General features: G+C 37.0%; 1 protein-coding gene across 4 annotated transcripts in view; it reads left to right on the top strand.

The window, feature by feature from the left end:
- The window catches only part of TRAPPC8 (trafficking protein particle complex subunit 8), a 57,545-nt gene extending 37,561 nt beyond the window's left edge, over positions 1-19,984 (top strand). For 2 of the 4 annotated variants that reach the window (XM_075494556.1, XM_075494554.1), the window contains 10 exons: positions 885-1,032; positions 2,312-2,408; positions 3,307-3,375; positions 3,492-3,532; positions 5,357-5,542; positions 6,119-6,220; positions 13,557-13,604; positions 15,046-15,191; positions 16,777-16,866; positions 18,954-19,984. In XM_075494556.1, coding sequence (XP_075350671.1) covers positions 885-1,032; positions 2,312-2,408; positions 3,307-3,375; positions 3,492-3,532; positions 5,357-5,542; positions 6,119-6,220; positions 13,557-13,604; positions 15,046-15,191; positions 16,777-16,866; positions 18,954-19,188 — 1,162 coding nt within the window. In that variant the 3' untranslated portion in view covers positions 19,189-19,984. The remainder of the gene's footprint in view (positions 1-884; positions 1,033-2,311; positions 2,409-3,306; positions 3,376-3,491; positions 3,533-5,356; positions 5,543-6,118; positions 6,221-13,556; positions 13,605-15,045; positions 15,192-16,776; positions 16,867-18,953) is intronic. The other 2 variants (XM_075494558.1, XM_075494555.1) reach the window with 1 other exon arrangement.
- Positions 19,985-24,020: the final 4,036 nt, after the last annotated feature.

Here is a 24,020-nt window from a genome sequence, read left to right as displayed (position 1 = left end):
TAGCTGCAAAACTGTTCAAGTTTATTCTGTAGATTGTGGCATTATGTGAAGTAGAGTTTAGGAAACCACTGATATCCCCTCCCAAAACAAGTATCACATGATGTTTCAGCATATTTAGTAGGTAATACATATCAAATTTTTACACACCTCTAACGTTTCCAAGTGGAAGTTATGGTAACACAAAGCTTCTACGTGGGAAAAGCTCATGTGCTTTGATGGTGTCCAAGAATGGAAGTTTACTTGCTAGAAAAACAGGAAGATAACTTTTACAAAGGTCTCGCTGGCCTGGAGGTTGAGTGTGTCTGGAAAAAGGTAGAGTAGTGATGGTGCTAGAAGTAAACTTTCAAGATTCTCAGTTCAGGGGCATTTGTTGAATACAGTGGTATTCTGTCTAAATGCTTTTTGGTAGATGTTTATGCAGGAGATGTGACTAACTAGTGGGCCTTTTAGGGTTTATCTACTCCAACTCTAGTTTCCAAAGTGTGTGGTGGCATTAAATAGCTTAATGACATCCCTGTGCCAGTACATGCCTCTCTGCTTTCACTGTGCCAGTTGTCTTACATCAGAAATATTTCTGATGTATTTTTTGTCATGGTAACATATGAACCTTTTTCTCCAGTATTTCAAAGTGGCTAAGAGACTGCATGTTTGAACAGCACCTACACATGCAGTGAGATTGTTAAAAAAAAAAAAACCAAAAAGAAAAAAAAAGGTTTTGATAGGAAGCTAAAAAGAAAAGTGTCTCTTTGGTGGTTGAAAGGAATAAATTGTCTAATGGCCTTAGTATTGATGGCAAACATAAAAGCTAAACTTCTTGTTGACAGGTTCTGGACAGCAGTCCTGGTTGTTCAGAATGTCTTTTTTTTTTTTTCCCTCCTTCCTAGTCATAGAGTATTAAGGCACACTGCAGTTATTTGTACTAGCCGGTCTCTGCATATTCGAGCTACTGTCTGCAGAAGTAATGCGCTTGAAGATGAAGAAGGCAGAGGGGACAATTTGTTGGTGTTTGTGGATGTAGAAAACATCAATACTGTAAGTTATTATTTTTAATAATAATACTGGTCTAAAGCTCAGCAGATGTGTCACCAGTAGAACCAACACTTAAGTAAAAGGTTTTTGTACAACTACTTTGCAAACACTAAGTAAACCTTGCATATTTAATTATTCCAGTTGCTCTTGGAAAGAGAGTACTAACATTAAGTTACATCTCGATTCTCTGGAAGTCTGCTATAACTATCTCTATCCTAAGCAAATTCCAGTACTGTAGTTTGGAGTAATTTTTTTTCCTCTGGGGAAGATTTATTCCAAATTCATGAATGTTCTTGATGATCACAACTTTCAAGATAGTTCTGAATGAACCTTTCAGTGAAAACACTGGTAGAGTTAGTGGTAATGTGAAGTAAAAATTTAAGCTCCAGCTTGAAGGAAGCTTCTGTGTTGACATATATTATCAAACTCTAAAAGACATTTTTGCAAATATAATCCAAATACAGATATGTCTGTTGTGATCTGTTGACTTAGCAAAGCAGATGAAAATATTTGAGTTTTTCATACCATGCTAATTTAAATTTACTCATTTTTTTGGTAAAGCTGCTCCCATTTTTTCAACCACAAAGCAAGGTAATTGAATCCTCTGTTTATAGAATTCCTAGACACTTAGCTGGTAGTGGAATCACTGAGCTGGTTTGTCATTTTGTTTTAAAGGTGTGTACACTCTGTTTTTTGCTTCAGCTACTAAAGTGAATATTGTCCACTCCTTTGAGGAGGAAGGAATGTTTTATAAAGTACTTACCAAGTTAACAGATAACATTGTGTGAGACTTCATTTTCCCCTACCACCTCACTCTTTCCAAGAAAGGAAACCAATCCCAAAAACTATTTTTCATTGTGTATATATGAAAAAAAAAAGTTATTGTATTTCTGACACTTATGACCTAGCTATATCCCTAATCTTAGAACTAAATGGCCTTGCGGACAGTGTTCTGCATTGGAGTTAAAAGCCTAGGTTTTATTATAGTCCTCTTAATCTAAAATACTAGCTTGCAAGTATTTTTCTGGGGGATCTTTGTTTCCTCTTTGTGTGGCTTTGTTTACTGGAATTGGAAGTTGCTGTGAGCTGGGACTGTTGTTTTACGTTACGGTGGGTCTTAATTCTCTTCTTACCTCTTCTTAGTGCTGTATTTTGGATGGTGTGAATAATGAATTAAATTAAGCTTCTAACAGTGCCACCTTGCAATGAACACTTACTATGCCATGTAGAACATCACAGTTGTGATTGGTCTTATTTGACATAGTTTTTGTTTCTTCCTTAGAGTGAGACTGGTGTTAAAGAATTTCATATAGTGCAAGTTTCAAGTAATAGCAAGCACTGGAAGCTTCAAAAATCTGTTAACGTCTCTGAAGACAAAGGTGTGTATCTATCACCAAAAGGATGGCAAGTCTAGCTTCTGCCTGACAAGAACAGTTAAAAGAATCTTACAAGGAGTTGAATTTGGCTTTCAGAATAATTAATTTCTAAAAACTTTGTCCCTTTCAAACATACTGCAGCTCTTCTTTTGTTAGTGTTTCAAGAAAGGTATATTGACAGGTAAGGTTCAGACTTCATTAATTTTAAAAATGGGCTTAACTTCCAGGTAAGTTATTTCTATGATGTAGAGAAATCCATGTCTGGGTTGGCTGATAACTTGCCTCACAAGAAATATGTTTCGGTGTTCCTTTACTTTTTAGTTATTTATATCAGTGTTGAATTTAACTGATCAACAGAATATTTGACAATTGTTCTATTCAGTTATTAGAAATACATCAGAATCGCTAGTGCTGTATCCTGCCTTAGCTAATACAAGCTGCTAATTTTTGAAAAAGCTAACTATGCCAGGCAAAAAAGTACTGTTATTGCTTCTAACAAAGGTTATCTTTACTTGTATGCTGACATTTTATGTACTTAAAAAATAGTCTAGACAGGTATTCCTCTTGTGTTTAATATTGAGGGTGAACCAGTCAGATAAACTGAATCTTTTGTCTTCTGTTCTTTCCTTCTTTCTCTCTATTTCCTTTATGTATTATGGCTCACTTCCTGCTCTGGAAGTAGATGGAAGGGGTCAGCAAAAGATGCATGTTCTTTCCTACCATGCAGTCACAGAAAATTCATCATCTTTACTATCATGCGGTTGCTCTGCTTGATTAGTTATGCTTCCTGAGTATCATCAGTGTATTTTTATTTGTGAAGTTTAAAGGCTGACTTTTGGCTAATGAGGAGGGACTCTTTACATTGAAGGGGAAAAAAAATCTTGCAACCTTTTTCTTTCAGATACTAAACTTGCTAGCAGAGAGAGAGCGAAGTTATGCTTTAAAGCAGTAAGATGCAAAAACTCGGAAGGTATGTTCTCTCCTGAATGTGGTAACTCTTTGAAGGAAAATACTATTTGGATGCTGTGTGCTGAAGTTGTGACTTCTCATGATGCTGAAACAATGCCTTCTCTTTTTATCCCTTAGAAAATTACACATTTGCAGACATTGTCTTTGGAAATGAACAGGTAGGTGAATTGGTGCAACTGCATATTTTGTCTTGTGCAAGGTATCCCTGTCATGTGCAAGTATCCCAGTGAAAGCCTTTTTTAAAATTTAAGAATGGGAACAGCGCTTTCATAGTTGGGAAGTTGAGTTTTGCACGTCAAAAAGTATTGGTCTTCTAGGTCATCTCTCTCTCTCTCTCTCTCTCTCTCTCTCTCTCTCTCTCTCTCTCTCTCTCTCTCTCTCTCTCTCTCTCTCTCTCTCTCACACACACACACACACACACACACACACACACACACACACACACACACACAGAAGGTAAGGTAACATAGGCTAGTGAATAGTCTGGAATTTTAAGTTCCGAACTCCACAGCTGAACTACTTTGGGAGCTCATTGCAATGCTAACTTTTTTGCTAATGTTTTTCCTTCCTTTCCAACTCTTCAGAGCAGTTCTCCTGAATATTTCCCAGTCCTCTAGTTTTCTAGTAGAGACCTGTGGATGTCAGATTCTTGTTCTATTGGGTTTTTTTCTTAATTATATTTTTACTAAGATAAGTTAAAAATTCTAATTACAGCTTATTCTAAAAATAGTCTGGAAACCTCTAATGGATGTAGGTACCAGAATTTCAAAACTACTAATGTAGATTGCAGTCAGTTTAAGGAGTCTGTTTCTTTGATTTTTCTTAAACTTAAAGATTCTCGACTACCATGGTCTTTTAATCTTTTTAAGCACACAGGTATTGTCTGAAGAAGAATCGTTTTAGCAAACGATCTTGGTACAGTGAATGTTTTTCCAAAACCTGAGGAAAGTAGACCGCTTGCATCAGATCAGAAATCTACATTAGCATAGTGGATTTAGCTAGCTGGATGTCAGATTACTTATTTTATGCTGAGTGTACATTTTCCATATATGTATCCAGCTTTTAAAAGCCAAAGAAAACCTACTCGCTGCCATTTCATTTTGTAGGCATATAAATTGAAGTTAGGACTAAAAATCTGAGGTAGATGATCCCTCTTTGCATTTTTAAAGTTGGATGAGCTGCACGTACTTCAGCTTCCTGTAAGAAAATGTTCTCTAATGGGGGGGATGGGGAGGGGGCCCTATCCCAGTTACTCTTAAAGCAGATTGTCTCCCTGGGTATGAGTATTCTGCTAATGCAACAATTAACAGCTCTGCAACAGCATATTCTGGAAAGGCTAACCTTTTTTGAAAGGGAGGGCTTAGGAAGCTAAAATTTCTTATCCTGCTGTCTCCAAGTATTGCTGTCAGTCTTAAAACTACTGCTTCCTTATCAAGCTTTTGGTGTTCGAAAAGCTCAGCACAAATGATTATAAACTTGACAAACAGCACAGTATGTCTGGCTGTGCCACTTACACATGGGGAATATGCTGTGTAATTTATCTTTGCTATTACTAGCAAAATGTTATGTTCCTAACTTTGATAAATAATTCTAGCTAACCTGAGGAAAATATTAATAAGCAATAATGACTTGCATGTGAGTTAGTTGGACACTTCAGCTCTCTCCACTACACTTGATGTATCACAGTAGGCTGTCTGGTGGGTAATAATCAAAGCCCTTATTTCCAAGTTTGGTATTTGTAGTTTAAGGCCAATAATCTATAGCTCTGTTTCCCTGTGTTACCTTATCTCACTAGGTAGGGCTGATCTCTAACAGGGCAAGCATGGAAACCAAGACATGTGGCATCCTGTAGGTTTGCAAAGGGAAGCAAAGCAAGATAATGGAACTGAAATACTACAATGATGAGCTCTGTTAGAGTAACTTGTGTCAGCTTGCATCCTGTTCTGAGAGCACTCTCTTCTTGCCTTTTTTTTTTCTTGCAGATAATAAGTTCAGCCAGTCCTTGTGCAGACTTCTTTTTTCAAAGCTTATCCTCTGAATTTAAAAGAATGCGTGTGCAATCTCATACTTATGCATCTCAAAGGGCTGTGAAACAATCATTTGATGAGACAGTCAGATTGATACAAAGATGCAGTGAAGTCGACTTGAACATTGTTGTACTGTGGAAGGTACGTACGGTTGTGGCCTTTGTGGTAATTTGGCCATGAAATATGACTTAGAAAATAATTTAATATGGCATCCTGAACTTTCAAGCATACTCATACGAAACTTATGGATGAATTTTTTTCTGAAAACAGGCAAATGAACTAAAATGGTGTCAAGAAACAAAGACAATCTTAATAGCTGTTACTTTAATAAGTATGCTTAAGTGGTTTTACATTACTCTGGATGCCCCCAGTTCTTAAGTTCTCCTCTTAAAAGAGGATATTCTGAAATCTTAAACCAAGAGATTTGTTAATGCTTGCTCTTCTCATAGAACTGTAAGAGTGACCCAGTTTGCTTTGAAGAAGAGGATCTCATTTACCAGAATGCAAATATTAAGTACCGGAAATTGGCAGTCTAAATTTCAGCAGTTGTCTGTGCTTGCAAAATTAAAAGCATACACAAAATGAATGTCATGCTAGCCTTTAGGTTTTGAACAGTAGAACATCTTCCAGTTAAGTTAGGGGGAAAGTCAGTAGTTCTGTGTTATGAAACTTATGGTAGTTTCTGGTCTGCTGATGTCTTTGTGTTATATTCTATAGGCATATGTTGTGGAAGACAACAAGCAGCTTATTTTGGAGGGCCAGCATCATGTTGCCATTAATACAGTTGGGAAGGAGGCTTTTTCTTTTCCTCAGAAGCAGGTAATCTACTGTGAAGTTTTCATTTACAATTGCTTCTTTCCCAAAATAGACTCAATGTGTTTTCTTGTAAATGAGTGGAATCACTTTGGGTGCTTTTGTAGAATCTAACATCAGATATGTGTTATTGCTAAATAATTCAGACTTACTTCAACTTTGATTAGTCATCTATATTGAAAGAGCTGGACTCAGTTTAAAGATGAGAAAAGCAATATACAAGTAAGTATACTGCTATGCAGTTGTTGGAGTAAACGGTTCTGTGGTATTTCAGGGTAGAACTAGGAGTTTATTAATGGTATTAAGTCAAAGTTAACAATTTTTAATTAACAAAGTTAGTAGTAAAATGGTGGAATTATTTTTGAGTATTACAAAATCAATTTTATAAATTCTGCTATTATGCACAACTTAAGTGAAGACCTTCAGTGTTTCTGCTGTTCTAACATTTTGCACTAGAGCAGTTAAAGACACTAAAAGCTCCGTTGGAATTGATCAATTAATACCATATTAGTTCACTTCAGGTTTTATAGTCTGTTTGAAAAATAGCGTCTGTAAGAAACTGGTGGATGTCTCCTGGTACATAAATTGGTAACAACTATGGAAACTATAGATAAGTTTCTGTAAAAATATCTACGCTAGATGCAATTTGTCTGTGAAGAAGACTAACGTGCAAAATAAAAAAAGAAGAATAAGTCTTGCACTTGTTTAGTCTTCTGCTGAGCAGTACATTGCTGTTCCTTCTTGCTTTGGTGCCATTCTCATTATGTTTTTACCAATGTTGCAAACATCATATATAGCTTTTAGTGAGCTCTTACTCAGTTGCAGTAAGTAGTACTATACATTAATTTTGTCAAGAAAACAATATAGGAAAAATGTGTGCTTCTATACATATCGTGCTATAACACTAGTGAATTACTCTGCAGCTGTGCACTTGGCTTTGGCTCATAAACCTTTAAGTATTTTTCCATAATTAAGATTTTTCCATTTAGTGCGCTATGAAATAGACGGGAATAGATTGAAAGGGGCACGTAGTTTGAGCTAAACTGGCTGGTGTTCATTGGTACTGAAAAATAGGAAAATATAAGTTCTAATGTCTGAAGAGGATTTTTTCACTTAACAGCCCCCCACCCTGAAAAAAAGCCTTTGCACTTATGGGCTCAAGCTATGCTGAGCAATACTAGGGTGTATTAGTCTAATGACAGCCTCCCACTCTGGTATTATCTTTCCTGTCCTAAGGTGTATGTAGAACAGTAGATCACACTGTAGATATCTAAAGTTAGGAGAGAAAACACTGTGGACTTCTGGTTCTGATTTCATTGAGGTCTGGTTCTAGCAAATGGGTGGGAAGATAAGAACTAGGAATAAATCACATCTGCATCCTAAAATAAACAAATGACTGAACATGCTAGGGATAGAAATTTAAATTTCTTGACTGCACTGGAACTCTAGTTGTCTGCATCAAATTGTTTCAAACTAAAAGAAATGAATCCTGCCACCAGCAACAAGGAGGATCCAGATGTGCCCTCAATTTGTTTTGAGGAATATGTGCTACTGTATTAGCATTCTCTGTCTATAATCTGTTTCTCATCAATTATTATTATAACTACATTCAAATAGGTGCTACATTGATTATTGTATTCACTTTCTTCAGCATAAGGAACATACTTCCTTTGAAGCATTATGTACCTTGGCTGGAAGCAAAAATGCATCTGCGTCGTGATGCAGTTGAAACCTGGTATAACGGTGATGGTGGTTGTTTTTAATAGATGTGTAAATTCTGTGTCCTCATGGTAATCAAAGCCCAGATTTAACTGGATTTTAAGAGCCTGTAATCTCAGGACTACTAAGGATTGAGAGATTTCGTATGCTCATGTACTACGTCTTTTTAATTGGAACTTTATACTGTGAGGAGAGTAGATAATTTGTTATGGCTCACCTCCTATCTCAGAGGAGTTTAAGTGATTTGAGACTTTACAGCAGTTTACTTTGTTCGCTCCACACTTAAAAATTAAAAGAATCCCCAAAATAGGATTAAATGAGGCTAGGTAGAGAAAATAATATACTTAATCTATTCAGGACTGCATATTGTCTTTGAATTATCTTGCTCTTGCATTAAAGTTATACAAGTCGTGAAAAGCAGGGGTGGGGTGGGGAGAGAAAATCCCAAACCCAAACATTATTTCTATCTTAACATTTTCAGTATTGAAAATTCAGTATCTTAACATCTCAGTTTTGAGACGTAATAATGTAACATTCAAATAGTTTGTTTTGTAAATCTGTATTTGTTCTCTAAGTCACAAACACGGTTGGAAACTCTAGACTGTTCCTGAATGTCTTGTGCTGACAACATAGAAGTTAGTTGTTTTCTGTGGTCTAGACAGCAGAGGGAGATGGAGATGCGTGCTTTTTACCAGTGCATGTTGGTTACCAGTTCTTAAATGATAAAGGGCTGCTCAGATCTGATAAAATAAATTTGTTTGCATGTTCTGAACTGGGTGTCACCTAGGATGCAAGAGTCTGCTCCCTGCATTTCTTGCAATGTTCTATTTGTTGCTTTTCTTCAGTGACTTTCTTCTTGACTTGAACTGTTTCTACTTCATGCTGTTGCAGTCAGCAAAGGAGTTTTTGTGTCTGTCTGGCAATACAGCCATCCCCAACCAAGAACAGTCTCACAATAGACATGGAGAAAACATGAATGAGATTTTTCTCTGCACCCCCTTTATTTTTTTAGCCTTCTGATAAATGACTCAAATCTTAGCTGAATTTACCAAATAACTATGTTGAACAAATCAAGATAGCTTGCTTTATATTTTGGCTCAATTCTAGTTGGCTACTGCTTTTTGGTCAATTATGGTACCTCTCAGACTAATTCTTTGCCAGCTTTTAAGGATTTAGCTTGGATTTATAGAAGCTTCTAGAACTCTTTAAGGAAACAAAGCTGCAGTAAAGCACTGTAGTAGAAGAGCAGTAGATCTGTATTCATCGGCACTGTTATGTTTCTCAAGTTCTTCCAGCAGTTGCTGCTAGGTTGGTAGCTGGGTGTACTGATATAAAGTTATCTTTATCATATGTCTAAGCTAAGATGTTTGACTGAGATGCAAGGACAGGTGGTTACTTCTGCTTGGTTCATTGTGGAACATGTAATGCATACAACAGGGATGTGGAACAGACAGCAGAATGCAATTATTCCTGTATCGCAGTAGCATAACTTGCCCATAGCATTTGATAAAATCAAGATAAAACCTCTGGTTTCTATAAAACACAAGATATTGGGGCTTGGGAGGCTTAACTTTTTCTAGGTAAAATTTCTGTATATACCCGCATAAAAAGAAAGAAAATAACAATAAAATTCTGCACAAATTTTACATGGATGCTCAAATGTGTGTGCTTCCTTTTCTTCCCATGTCTATTCAAAATAGAATTATGAATTCTAAACTTTTTTCATTCTAACCAAGACAATGACTTTGAAGCTTACTGGTTTTCTGTCACTGAATACAGATTTTTTTGTTGTTGTTTACACTACAGGGGTTTTTATTTGTTTAACTAAATAGCACTGCGTTTAAGCATAGGTTACTGGACACACACTTAGGTGATGTGATGAACTACTTAAAACTTTATGTTGTAGAAGTTTGGAATCATAACAATAGTATGCTGAAGGAATATTGACTCTGTTAAAGCATTTCTTTTGTTTCTTTTAGAAAGCTCTCTGAATAATATGGAAAACATTTATCTTCCTATCCTTTCTCTCACTTATTTTTGAAAAAATGGCCTTTTGCTAAAGGTAGGGAAAAATGCTAAATATAGTGTATTTCCTTGAATCAGAAACGCAAAAGGTGCCACGAAGTGGTGTGTTATAGTCACTAGCAACAATACGTGAAGAATAAATCGCGTAAAGTGTTAGTAAAGTGAATAGGTCTGAACAGATGTGTTAGCAGTAGCTGTTTGAGTCCAAGTAGTAAAAGCCTTACTAATAAAAATTAGCTGGGTATTTGTAACTAATGGCTGTTCTTTTTTTGGCAGTGATGCTGCTATGGGTTCTGTTTCTCTTCTGAAACTTGCTTTCAGGAATCAGGTTGTTATAACTGAAGGTCAACTTACAGTTGCATCTGAAATACAGCTATTCTGTCCCTTGTTCTTGATCTCTCTCCCTTAACTTAGTAAAAGGACAAAAACTTCAAATACTTTAAACATCCATTCACAGTCAGGGCTGTTGATCAATATTATTTCTTATTGCTGTCTCCCATATTTTTCTTATCCAGTGAATTCAATCCAAGAGATTCCAAAGGAAAAGCACAGTGTAATATGGTGGGATGGAAGTAGTAGCATGGGTCTGGGGCATTTGCCATGCTTCTGATTGGCAAAGACTTCACACTGATGGAAGGTGAGAAGCAGTCTAGTAGAGGCTTGTCACTTGGGCATGCCAGCATGTTGGGAATAGTACATTCATACTTCTGAAACACATTAGTGTGTGAGTGTAAACTTAGTTTTGACGGAAGTCTAGATGACAAAGTGTCTGAGTGTGTTTTAGATCAGGGGTACTTTTTTAAGATACTGTCCCCATTTATACCCCTCTGTTTTCATTCTGAAGTGGTCTTGTAATGCACAAAGTGGATACCTTCCAGGCTGAATTAATCCAGATGTGCTCCAGGGCTGCACATGATGCTCTTCTAGGCTGCTTATTTAGTCCTGTGGATTAGACCAGTGCTAGCCCAAAGTAAAATCCATACAGCATGGATGCAGGTGTTTGGCAGTGTTTTGCTTCAGAGATAATTTTGGTAACACTGCTTCTTAATATAGATGCAACTTAGTGAGGCATCAACAGTTTGGTTGGAAGTAGAAAATTTTGAAAGGTAGGAGAGGGTAGAGTTTAAATAACTTTATTTTTCCTAACAGTAAATTACTGGAAGTGACATCTTGTGCTAGTTCACAATTTTTTTTACAGAATACGTGGGAAGGGATACTTGAATGAAACACAGATTGTTGGAATGGATTTAAGACTTTCTTTAAACCAGATTGGTGGAGGGAAAGCAAAATTCTTAAGGGTAAAAAAACATCAAGAGCTGAAGTGTACATTTTTCACTCTGTTGTATCAATTAATGTACCAGTTACTGTACCAATTTGGGAGGACTGGCTTTTGTTATTGTCATGAATGAAGTATTCGAAACAGCTGGAAAAATTATATTTGCTGCTTTATCCACTGATGGACTGCAGAGCTGATGATACTTGTGTTTTCAAATGCATTATTACTGGTGTCTTAGTAAAATACTGTTCCTGGAGTCGTCATTTCTACAGTTAGGAGCCAGAATGAATATAGATGAGTCGCATGGTAAAGGAAACCAACTTAAAACTAAGGTTTTAAAATGGGAGTTCTCTGATCTAAAATGGGAAAGGGAGAAAGACACATCACTTAGGATCTCACTTTGTCTCATTCTTATCCTGTTGCTTGCATGTATTTTGCCTTTACTTATGCTTAGCATTGTTCAAGAGTTTCCTGTTTAGGTTTTCTTCTGTGCTGTGCATACTGGTCCCCCATACTTGATTGAGCATGTTAATAATCCTTTTGGCTATGTGTAACTTGTGATTTATGGGGCAAATAGGCTGAATTTCCATACAACTTGGAAATCAAATTGTGCTGTTTAACTTTTTTCTGTTGTGTTTAAGAGCACATTGACCCAGTCATTAAGATTGTTTTTGAAACAGAAAACTTTAAGTTGTCTAATATTGCATAGAAAAATCCTTTAAAATGACTGCATGTGAAGGTAGCATCACTTCTGTCCATCTGATGGAAAGGAAGAACTTTTCAAATTGAAAAGTGCATTCTAAGAGATTAAGGAATGTATTATGGGCAGACCTGTCTATTACATCTATCAGATAATGCAAAAGATGCTTTGAATGGTGTAAACTTTGACTCTTCCAACTTTTAGCTTAGTACAGCTGCAGGAGATATCTAAAACCAGTGTGACTAATACGCAATTTCAGAAGTATAGGTAGTGTATACATATAATATGTAAGTTTGTTTCAAAGTAGCAAAACATCAGACTCTCTAAAGGTCCTGGCTTTTTTGTAACTACTGAATAAGTGAAGATGTTGAGATTATTCTACTTGGAACAGCAAGCTTGTGTCTAGTTTTAAGTATATTTGTTTGAAGTTGGCCTTTGTAGACTGCTTTGGGCAACAAAAAGCTTTCTAAAAATAAAAACAACTTTCCTAGCACCAATTGCACAGTTTGTAGCTTTTGGAAGGTAACTGGGAGCAGTGTGGTTCTGGTCCTGTGGCCTGTTGTATGTTTCTAGTCAAAAACAAAAAAGCTTAAAAATGGAGCTATAGAATTTAAGATAATAACAAAAACCACTCCCCCTGCCCCCCTCCCCCCTGTACAGTTCTTCCAAACTCTTCTTTTGAAGTTTCTTCCAGTCAAGCTTATCTGTACCTTTACCAGTATGTATGGATGAGACCTTCAAATTACTCCCTTTAAAAAAATGGTTACAGTGTATCTTAACCATTGTTGTGGCTGCCTTGTATGCAATATATGGTCCTTGCTGTCTACTGGAGTCCATGGCACTTCTGGAGGCTTTGGAAGGAACCATAATGGGTCAACAAGCAGACTTTAGGTGTCAGAACTTTTGTGTTTGCCTTTAAAAAGGTAATACTCCATTTGGGCTGGTATTCTAGGAGTTCAGCAAAAAAATACCACCTGTTTAATTCTTGGTTTTGTTTTACTTTGTTTCTAAGTGTAAATAACCAGAAGTTGTGAGGCTGTTATCTGCTTGTTGCATATTCTTGAAGGGGGAGGGTATGGGTGCCCAAGTAGGCATGAACATCTCTCTCTTTTTTTTTTTTTTTTTTTTTTTTTTTTGGTAGCCTTGATCCAATTTCCCAAGCTCCAGAGTAGGGCAGGAGTTTAATGCATCCTTAAACTTAGCATTTATTAGCTGTCTCTAGGTAGCTCCCTGATCTGTGTACACATCTTCTTGGTTACTATTCGGAAGTGCTTAATTGTCTCCTGAAGCATTAGGTAAGAGAATCATGTACTAAATGTTGTGTATTAGCCTTTGTTCTAGGTACACAATTACAAAAACCCTAGACTTTGAGCAGCTGAACTTGGAGATACAGACATCTTTTCTGAATCTGACACCCAGAGGATGGCTGGAATTAAGTTTTAGCTCTGTGATGGTAAATGGTTAATCTTACTGCTTTCCAGTCCTTCAATAGAGGTGTAATATTAAACTAAAGGTTTGAAATACTAACAGCACTCTGCACTTTCACCAGTAAATGTTCCTGCTTCATTTCATGATGTTCTTGTCTGTTTGTAGAGATAAACCTTCGTATTTGTCTTTTGTAGGGTTTTAAAAAAATACTCGGGAATTCTGATTGGGAGGACTTGGAACAGGTAATTGACTCTAGGGCCAACTACAGTGTGTAGGATATTGATATGTGGTTGAAGAGGGCATTGAGTAATTGGTTGGACTGTAATTTGAGGAGAAAGATAAATTTAAATGAAAACCTATAATTTCATCTCTGGAGGCCAGTGTGTTTCATGCTGTGAATTTTCATCAAGTTAGATACCCATAGGGTAGGGTGGAAAGACCAAATTAATTCGTCGCTTAAAATATATTTCATTGTTACTGTGAAATCTTTTTTTCTTCTCAAATTACTCTTTAAAAAAACCTACTCTTCCTTTTAAGAGGAAAGAATTGCAAGCTTGATGAAACATTTGATGTCTTTGTGGTACTACTAGCATAGGCAAACAGTGACTGAGATGTTAATACATGTTGCAGAATGCCCAGTGTGTCTGTTAGTTTGAGTAAGGTTTTGTTGCCTATAGTATTTCTTTTCAACTTAGAAGGTACAATCCATCACCCTTAAACAAAAAGGTATTACTTCGTTACACTGTACTGACTTATTGGTGGCTTTTTAAAATCTTCTTTCACTTGCTTTTAGTAGTTAGTCACATTTATTGCTGCAAATTCTTTTTTTCTAAAGGTGGACTTTTTGTAGAATAGATTCATAAGGGAATAATGAAAGGCAGCCCCTTCCCAAATAAATCCTGTTTGCAAAACAGATTAGACAATGATGGACAGAGTTACAGTAGTGCTGTAATGCTGGACCAAATGCAGCCCGATTGCCTCATTTGGTGTTGCATCTTTCTGTATCATCTGATTTATTCTGCTTCAGAGATTGATTCTACCCACAGGGTTAGGATGAATCCCAAGTAGCGTGTCAGTGCTTGACTTAGGCTTTCAGCTGGGGACAAAGGTAACTTTCATATCTGCAAGAGCTTGCTATACAATTTTAAGATACTCTGCATTATCAAATCCTTCTGGCATTGTTAGCATGTTCCTATAAACTTCTGTTTGCTTTACTTTGGGTCTGTTTTGGGAAACTTGGCTATTGGCTTTCCTGTTGTGAACTTCCCAGGGCAGGTGATGGATTTTTTTTTTTTTTTTTTAAGGTACAGCTGCTGAATAGGGAACTGTGTAAATGCTGTCCCTTTTTCTTAGAAACAAAACAAAACCAAACACTAACAAACAACTGCAACGATAGCATGCTTTTGTGAAACTTGCACAAGTTGGTGCTTTCACAAGCAGCTGTGAAATCTGTCTCAAAAGATGGTAACAGATAAATCGTATCAGTTCCTCTTCTAGCATGCTTTATTACAAAGCACATTGGAAAAAACTGTAAGCTTCATGATGCTGTAGACTTATTTCCCTAGAGTTATAGTTCATAATGGAAAACTGTAGCTTCTGTGACTGGATTTCTTGTGTTGTGTTGCACAGTACCTTATGTCAATATTTTATTTATCAAAAATTCATTCTGAATTTGTGTTTCAGGAATTACCAGAAATGGTTCTCTTGAAGTTTTTTCGACCAGAAAACACACCAGTACCTGCAAGACCAACACCAGAGCAGCTTTCTAATCTTATCAAGACAAGTCTTCATTATCCAGAGTCTTTCAATCATTCTTTTCATCAAAAAAGGTTTGTGCAATGTTTTCTTTAGAAACTTTTGAAATACTGTTAAAATTGTCATGAATCCTGTTGAGAGATGCTATGTGGGTTATGATACAAACGATGTCTGGTATGCAAGGGTGAAATCTTGCTCAATTCTTAAACTCACTGCTTCAGAATTGTATAGATAAAATGAAAGTTTCATCTAGAGAAACAGGCTGTAATACCACAGTTCACAGTTTTAATGTTAACTAGTAATGTTATCAAACTTAACTGAAAGAAAAATACTCTGCTGCTGTTGTGTTTATTTTTGGTGTCAGAGTAAACAGTGTGACTACTTTGAGGAGCTAGACAGAAACTAACATACTTTTTAAGTCAAAAGAACTGCTATGTCTACAGCATCTGACTTGCCAAGATTAGCTGCACATGGTTCTGATTTATGTCAGAAGGAAAGGTGGTAACAGTTTAGATCACTGGGGATTGTCTCCTGGAAGAATATCAGAATTAACTTCTGTCAAAAAGCAGACTGCTAGAGTGAATTAGTTGGAGCTTGTAAAAATCCATAAGTCTTTCAAAATTAAAATGATCTGAACAAAGCCCTCTGGATTCATTTCCAGGTATGAAATGATTTGTACTTGAAACATAAAGATACCTATTTAGGTTTGAGTTGTTTTATCTGAGAACTCTACTTTGTTATACTTTTTTCTAAAATTTCAGTAAATATAAGTAAGTTGCCAAAAGAAAGGGATTTCTTTCTTTATAAAATCTAATATTTAAATGTTTCAAAAGGGGGCATATTTTAATGACAGTTACAAAGCATGCATTATTCCAGTAACAAGTTCATATCTTATTAATTATAGTTCCTAATTGTTGTTTTCTTGTTAGTCAAACTTAGGCTATTTAAACTGTTAAGCAATGGCAAGGAATTCCAGTGGCACAAATCACTTGTTGCATACATAGAGCTGTTTCAGGTGCAGTAGTTTGTGTACCTGCCTGTGAATATCTTGGTCTGTCTTGCTGCAGCATTATTTATAAAAACAATCATACTAATTGTGAACAAGCAGAATATCAACTAACTGTATTAGTTTTATTCAGGATAAAGGCTTAAATTAACACCAAATGTGTATGTGCTGTCTGTTCCATTTGGGCACTGTTCTGGCTAAAACTTTAGGCCAGGGGCCAGCAATTCCTCTACAGGAGACAGTACAGAAGAAAAGTATCTAGACAAAATGTGCTAAACAGTGGTCCGGAGAGTAGTGTAGTGGACAATGATATACTATTCTGAAATGTCTCTTGTCATAACAGTAGATTTCCAGTAAACTAAGGTATTACTTATGCTTTTGCTAGTCTTTCTCAGCTGGACAAAGGAAGGTGGTAACTTCATTTGGCTCAGTTGAGCCAATGATGTTTGCCTCAAGTAATAGCTTTTACTATAGGAAACTCTAGTCAATGTAAGTGATTATATTGCTATGTACACTGTCTGACTGTTGCATAATAGACAACTACATGTTAATTTTCTATTACTTGAAATCTATTTTGACTATTAAAGAGTGTAATTAAGACTATCCAGAGTAAGACTTTTTTTCCTTTACTATGGAACTATTTATCTTTGCAGCCTTTGTCTGGTACCTGTCACTCTCCTACTTTCCAATTGTTCCCAGGCTGTTGTAGATGTAATGATTGATTTGCGGCATAAAACAACAAGGTAATAAGTGAATGTTAACAAATCAGTATTTTCTGAGAATGCTTCTTAGTTTTGGGGAGTTTTGTGATGTTTTAACTGTATTGAATATCTAGAGTAGGAGTTTTTCAACAGTGGCTTCTTTGAAAGAATGGAGGGTGATAAAGGCTTCCTACAGGTCAAATGGGAGTCTTCAGTCAGTGCTCAATTTTACTTTGCTTCTGACTATTGCTAAGACAGGTCTGACTCTTGAATAGTTTAAACTCTGCAGATCTCTTCTAGGAAAGTAGAAATGCTTTTGAACTAGTGAAATATGAGCTTCAGCAATCTTAACTTCATTAAACATATGTTGTTGGGTTTTCATTTTAAAAAATACCAAGTAATTTACGGAAAATGACTTCTGAAGTTTAAACAAGTACTTCCTCCTGCAATTTGGCTTAGTATAAAATGTCATAGAACCTTAGGTATTTTTAAGACTTCCCCAGGTTTATCAGCTGATTCTTACGACTGGCTTTTTGCTTAGAACTGTAGTACTATGTGCGAAAATATTAGTGCTGAGGAAATGTTTTGTGAATTGTTCCTAAAAAATTTTACTAAGGATTCTGTGGGAGAGAGAATTCAGTACCATGAAATACCATTGTCAATTCTTCCAATTCTGTTAAAACAAGGCAATTTAACTCACTTATAACTGGGGTGACACCACCTCTCCCCTGCCTCCTCAGTAGACATAATGCTACTTGGTCTGCTTACCACAAAATAGACTTTGTGGGACGCCTGACTGAATGTTCTTGGCAAGGACTAAGGCAGGTTGTGAAGGACACTGAGGTAGGCTTAGTCATGGGGAACATTTGCTTCTTGCCAACAGTCTGTCCAGGCAAGTAAGAAATTAAAAGCCCAGGGCCTAAATACACAGGTTCAGAAATAGAGGACAGAACACTTAAGTCTGTTTTATTTATCAGTTGAGCGTAGGAAGCTATTGACTGATCTGGTGTGTTTTCACAAGATGGTGGTGTTTTGTAACAGTGTTGTAAGGTGTATCTTTGAAAGGATAGTGTAGTCATGTGCCTTGAAACTCTCTAAAAACAAACAAAAAAACAAACACACCTCCCACTCCCAAACCAACATATTAATGCAATGTCTATAAAGCTGTGTATATCCATGTTGAATATTTGTGACATGCACTCTGATTTAACTCCAGTTCATGGGACAGGCCCGAGAATGCCTTATGTAGGAATTCAAAAAACTGTGACAATTTGGATCTTGTTACTGTGTCTATTGTTAGTGTTACATGTTGGTTATATAAAAAACTGGGAATACACTGGAATTCATTGTTATACATATTTATAATTAATGTTCTGTATGTAGTGTACAGTATATTGGGAACCAAATAAATGTTTTAAAGAGGTCTACTGATTCATTTGAGCCAAGGGGGAGAGCTGCTGTAAAGGAGTGTAAGTGTGAGTCAAAGAACACTAAAAAGTATTTGTCAAGAAGTAAGGACCTGGAGTTAAATTGAGCTGATGGGTAGAAATAGGGATCCATAAAGATACCCAAAGGTACCTTAGGTACTCTGTCTCAGAGTGTGTGTATGTTTGTGGGGACCGGTGTGTCTGTAGATGTAGTAGGAAAGAGGCCAAATAGAGGTGACCTTTTTTCTGAAGCTGCAATTAGCATCTTAATAATGTTAAGCGCAGTTCTGTCTATACCTATGATTGCAGCTAGCTTTGTGTTGCTAGAAAAACCTTAATCTCTTAAAGATAAGGTTGGGGGTGTGGGAAACAAAGCACAGTGCCTTTTGTGGAAAGCAGTGATGTAAGGGAAATTATTGTAAGCAGGCAGTGAAAAAGACTCAGCAACTTCCAAGTCATCAAAGATGACTGATGGTGGGCACTATCGCATCCAAAGACTGCCAGCATAGTAACTTAAGTTCCAATTTCTAGCTTTTGAAAAGAAGTTTTCAGAAAGCATAAACAAGCATCTCTTTGTAAGGGGCCAGTGACAGACACACAGTGCATTCTGAAATCTTGGGACAACTTGAGGTTGAGGGAATCGCATAAACTGGTATGTATGCTTCAAATACAGGGAAATAACTTTGTTACCTTCTTTTTCAGCCCAGAAGCACTAGAAATCCATGGATCTTTTACATGGCTTGGGCAAACACAGTACAAGCTTCAACTTAAAAGCCAGGAGGTCTATAGCTTGCAGCTGAAAGCTTGCTTCGTTCATACAGGTGTCTATAATCTTGGAACCCCCAGAATATTTGCCAAGCTAGTGGACCAAGTTACTTTGTTTGAAACGAGTCAGCAGAACTCCATGCCTGCACTGATTATTATCAATAATATCTGACCACTTCCTGAAAAAAATCACACTAAAAGACAAAATAAATGGGATTCTTTTCTTATATTGCTGGTTGACATTTTGCTGCAGTTTTTGGAAATAGCACCTCAAACATCTAACTTGTTACTAAAGATTGTGTAGGAAAGAAAATAGCAAAATACTCAGACTACTTGTCAATTTGTTTCTCAATGCAACGCACGTTGGACTGAAAATACGTTTATCCTTTTATAATGTATTTCTTCAGTAATTAAGATATTCATAACAAAATACTCTTTAACTCCAAATCTGAACATATTTGTATGTCCTATGCCCTGTCAAAAACGCAGCTTGACTGCTGTTACAACTTCCAGCATGGTGTGTTTAATATTTGTGGCTGTATTAGGATATGGTTCAGGAAGAAACCCTCATAGGCTTTTTCCTGTCTGAAGCCATTAGTCATGATAAATCCCAACCTTACTGTAAAGTTCAACAAGGTGTCTGAAATCCGTTTCTGTTTCTTGGTTCTTTAGTTTAAAATTTTGTTTTGAGTTTTCCTGTTTATGGAAACTGGTGACCTCTCAAGGTTTACATACAAGTCCCACCTAAGATGTTTAAAAAATAATTTCTTCAACCAGTTTGAGTATTTTCTCATTCATCTCAACACAGAATGCACTATTTCACAACCATGAGATTGTAATTCAAATTGTCACTTGCTTTATTATGTAACTATAACAATTGATCTGTTTTAAAAAAAATCTACTCAAGATTTTCAAGAAATGTATTATATTTATAACAAATGTACTGTAAATAGAATAAAACATACCATATTCACTGTATGGACTTGTGCCCCTTTTTTCTTCCTTTTCATACAGCTGTAGCAATCTACAGGTGCTGATACTGTGTATGTATTCTGTACTGTCTTCATTCTGGCCCTCTTTGCTCAGGCGAAGTTCCTGTCGTGTTGCCACGTGTAGCATTGGCATACCTTGAAATTTGCAATGGCTGCTGTATTTGCCTTTTGAGTTCTTACCCAGTGCTCCCAGGTACAACGCAGAATTCAGCTGTCTGGGAAGTCTCAATTACTTGCTATGTGTTGGGGATTTTTAGTTTGAGTAATAGCAGCTGAACGTAGGGAAGGCTGTGCAAAGCAATCAAGTGCAGCAAAACCAGCTAGGAGTTACGGTTTATGATGGGTTAGCTGAGTACAAGGAAAATCAAACACCTAAAGAAACCGAAGATAGTCTACTCTATCTTGTGGCTGAAGGAAATTTCTTCATAGGACAACACTGGCATATGAAACAGTACATCTGCCCTCAGATGTGTATTTTTCTTTTTAGACAAGGTTTCCAATTGTATGCAGTACAATTATATGACTGTCTCCAGGTCTTAAACCTTCCTCAAGAGCCTTAGAACCCATTCACAGCACATGACCTTTTATAGTCATACTTAAATCAACATGATCCACAGTCATATTATCAACAGAATACTTGAGTATTATCTAACAATAAATATATTGCTTCTGGGGGTGAGGTTTTTTTCTGCTGTTGGGCAGACTGGAAGACTACTCTTTCTAAAGGATTCTTGGCATTGTAGCCTTATGCTATGTCATCAGTCCTCTTTCCATCTTGGCGCTCTTTTAGGGAAAGAAAAGTTGTCATTGATGCCATTCAGCTATCCAGCTGTAGGCCACAAAGTTCTAAGTCACAGTTGGTGTATTTTTAAGAGTTCTTCAAATACTCAAGTGGCACAAGTCCCATTCTGATAGAGGATGTTTCCACAAGAGTTTGGTGAGATATGGGTTGGAAGTTTAACTGCTTTTTTTCAGCCTGTCAGAAGAAACTGGTAAGAAATGGTATCTCCTGTGATTTAGAAGTTGCACTCCTGTAAAGAACAGGCTTGACTAACAGTACAGAAACTACCAGGCTGTGTTATCCTAGTGACTGGTGTATTACTTGTCAGTGTTCCTAACTTTTGGATTAAGTAAACCAACACTTGCCACTTCTGTTGGTGCTAATCTAGGTAAAAAACTGTGATGACACATTATGTAGCTTGGCTCGAAGAAAATACTGTGTTGAGACTGACCCTTCTTCATGTTTCTGAGAATGTTTATAGGGTTATGGTGAGCTAATGATGTGGAAAGAAGCTAAAAGAGCTGGAGCAGTGTTTTATTCAGCATGGGTAAAATTAGCAGCCTCTTCAATATGCAGTTTTGAGATGCTTTTCTATGTTTGTGTATCTAGACGTGAATTTTTTTGTATGCATACCAAGTATTCCCAAAGAGTTCTTGAAAATGCGAAGCTCAGCAGGATAGGCTGTCAACCCTATAAATAAGCCAGACTTTGATTTTGCTGTAGACACAATATCATGTAGCTAAAAAAAATCCACCCCAAACAAAAACTTTTGCTTTCTCTTAACACTTAAGTGAAATCTCCCCTTTATTCTCTTTCCTTATGTGGTGATTATAAAAATACGGACATTTTCGACTTGTTGTATGCTAAGACCATTTACTGAAAAGCAGTATCTGTGATTCTAACTTGTAAAGCTTAGCATACTGTTACAGAAGGCTGCTGTCATGCTGTGTCCAAGGAATGACTCTATTTTGTAACCACTAAAATGCTTTATTTCTGAATTGACACTGGTTCCTTCATGGTGCGTTGCTGATTATGCACATTATGCTGTGTAAAAAGCGTGGAGCTGTTCAAAATAGAGTTCGAAATGTAGTCATTGGTGTGTCAGAACAGAAGTTTACTATGCGATTGCTTAGGTGAGGAGCTAGTGTGGAGATGGAGCTAAGCCTGGCTCCTTAATGAATTCTCACATGGAAAACTGTGTGCCCATGTGCGGACCTACAGAGATGATGAAAAACAGTTGTGTTGAAATGAAAATTGTCTGGTCTTGCTATTGAGCAAATAAGTATCTTTGCAAAGGCTGACAGTCTGCTACTTGCAGAACAATACTACTTTGGAAGAATCCCATGAACCTGCTGTAAGGTGCAAGAGCATCCTAATACATCCGTCACAGCTCAGAGCAGATAAAGTATTGCATCTTACTTTGAGATAGCTAGAAAAAGCCCTCAAAAATTACTGGATCCAGGGGATCTTTGTTGTTTTCAGGAATCTAATGAATTTTCATTTTTTTACTACTTCTGTAACATAAAGCCATGAAATTTGCCAAGCTGGGTTTTTTGGTGAAAAGTGTAAAATGCCTAGTTTCATTCTTGGCGTGGTGGGGAACTTGGGACTAATTTAATCTTGTGTTATATAAAACACAAATAATTCCATACATTAGTAGACCTCAAAAAATAAGGCTTTTATTTGAGCTGTGTCACCAATGAACTTGAATTCACCTCCTGAAATGAGGTAAATTCTGCCATCCCTTTCATGCTTAAGGGCATGCAGTACTCCATCCTGTGCTATGGGAATTCAGGGGGTTCTAGGCTTCTTTCCCCGAAATTGGTGAAATGCTGTGTTGGCAAATTACTATTTTCTGCAATGCAAATCTGGAGTGATAAGGTTTTATAATGTCTTCAGTAGGCTGTGAATGTGATATAGGGGGCATGCAACATTTATGAAGGCATAGTTTGAGAATGGAGAGAACGTAAATCCATGCGGCTGATGCCTTTTACACTTTACATCACTTAAGTTTGAGTGTAAATTCAAATATTTGAATCCATTGTGTGTATGAATAAATGATATTCATAGAATGGCAGCTAATCTGTTTATTTACGTGCTATTATTCCACTGTCTGTAGTAATTCAGCCAGCTTGTTCTGTGTTTCTAACTCCTATAAAGCAGCAAAAATAATCTTGTTTAATTTTCAGGTGCAAATTGAAGTAGGATGACTAGTATTCCATGTACGTGTAGTTTGCTTACGTGTGCCTTGAGGCAGTATCTAGTGGTGTTCTGCTTGTATGAACTGTCACATCTCCAAAGTACTTATAATTAAAGCTGCTTAAGAATATTAGGGAAGAATGCCACCTGGAGGTAATAGAAGTGAATAGGTGGCTGAGGGGTACAAAAATTCAGCTGAAGTTGCTTTGAGTTCTGTGTGACACTATCTGACAAGGGTGCTGAGAAAGCCGCATGCCATGCAGAGTTAGAGGGGATGTAGAAAATGCGCAGAGGGAACAGGCGGAGTATGTCCCATGAAAGAGCAATAGGAAACTCGGCCACTGGGAGGGGAAGGAGGAAGAGAGGAGCAGAGCTGGACAGAGCTTTCCAGGTGAAAACTGAGGTCTTCACTGTAACGAAAAATAAGGATGATTTTCAGATGACTTTCTGCTTGTAAGCAGAGTGATTACCAAGGGAATGAACTCAAGTGCTGCTGCTTTGAACCAAGAGGATCAAAATTTGGCTTTTAAAAAGATGATTGCTGTCATTCGGGCAAACCTAGTGAAAGCATGCAAGCTTGGCAGAAGGATTGAAAAGGAAAGGGGCAGGGTTAGAGAAAGTGTGGGAAGGAGAGGGATGGGATCTCACAGTTTGAAACCAGACAAAAAGGAAGAAACTGAGCAGAGCAGCACAAGGACAAGCCCTGGGAGACAACAGGTAATACCCATTTGCAAAAAATATTTAAAAGTCTGCATGCATCTTGAAGCTCCATTTAATTTGTTGTTCAGGTTGCTAATCAGAAATTCTGGAATAATTCTAGTTGGTGGTTACTAAAAGAGATGAAACCTTTAATTATTTTGTGGGCAAACAAAGACTGCTTTTAATGACTCATGTACAACTAGACTGGCTGCTACTGTGGTGGAAGGAATGCCCTGAATCTCCTATATAAGCTCCACAAGGAGGCTCCATTTTGTGCTTCAGTTACAATATTTACCTGAAGGGAGATTTCTTTGATTCCTCTTACTGTTATAG

The sequence above is a fragment of the Mycteria americana genome, chromosome 2 (genome assembly GCF_035582795.1).
Source record: "Mycteria americana isolate JAX WOST 10 ecotype Jacksonville Zoo and Gardens chromosome 2, USCA_MyAme_1.0, whole genome shotgun sequence".
Taxonomy (NCBI): Eukaryota; Metazoa; Chordata; class Aves; order Ciconiiformes; family Ciconiidae; genus Mycteria; species Mycteria americana.
This window is presented reverse-complemented; position numbering and strand designations above follow the sequence as displayed.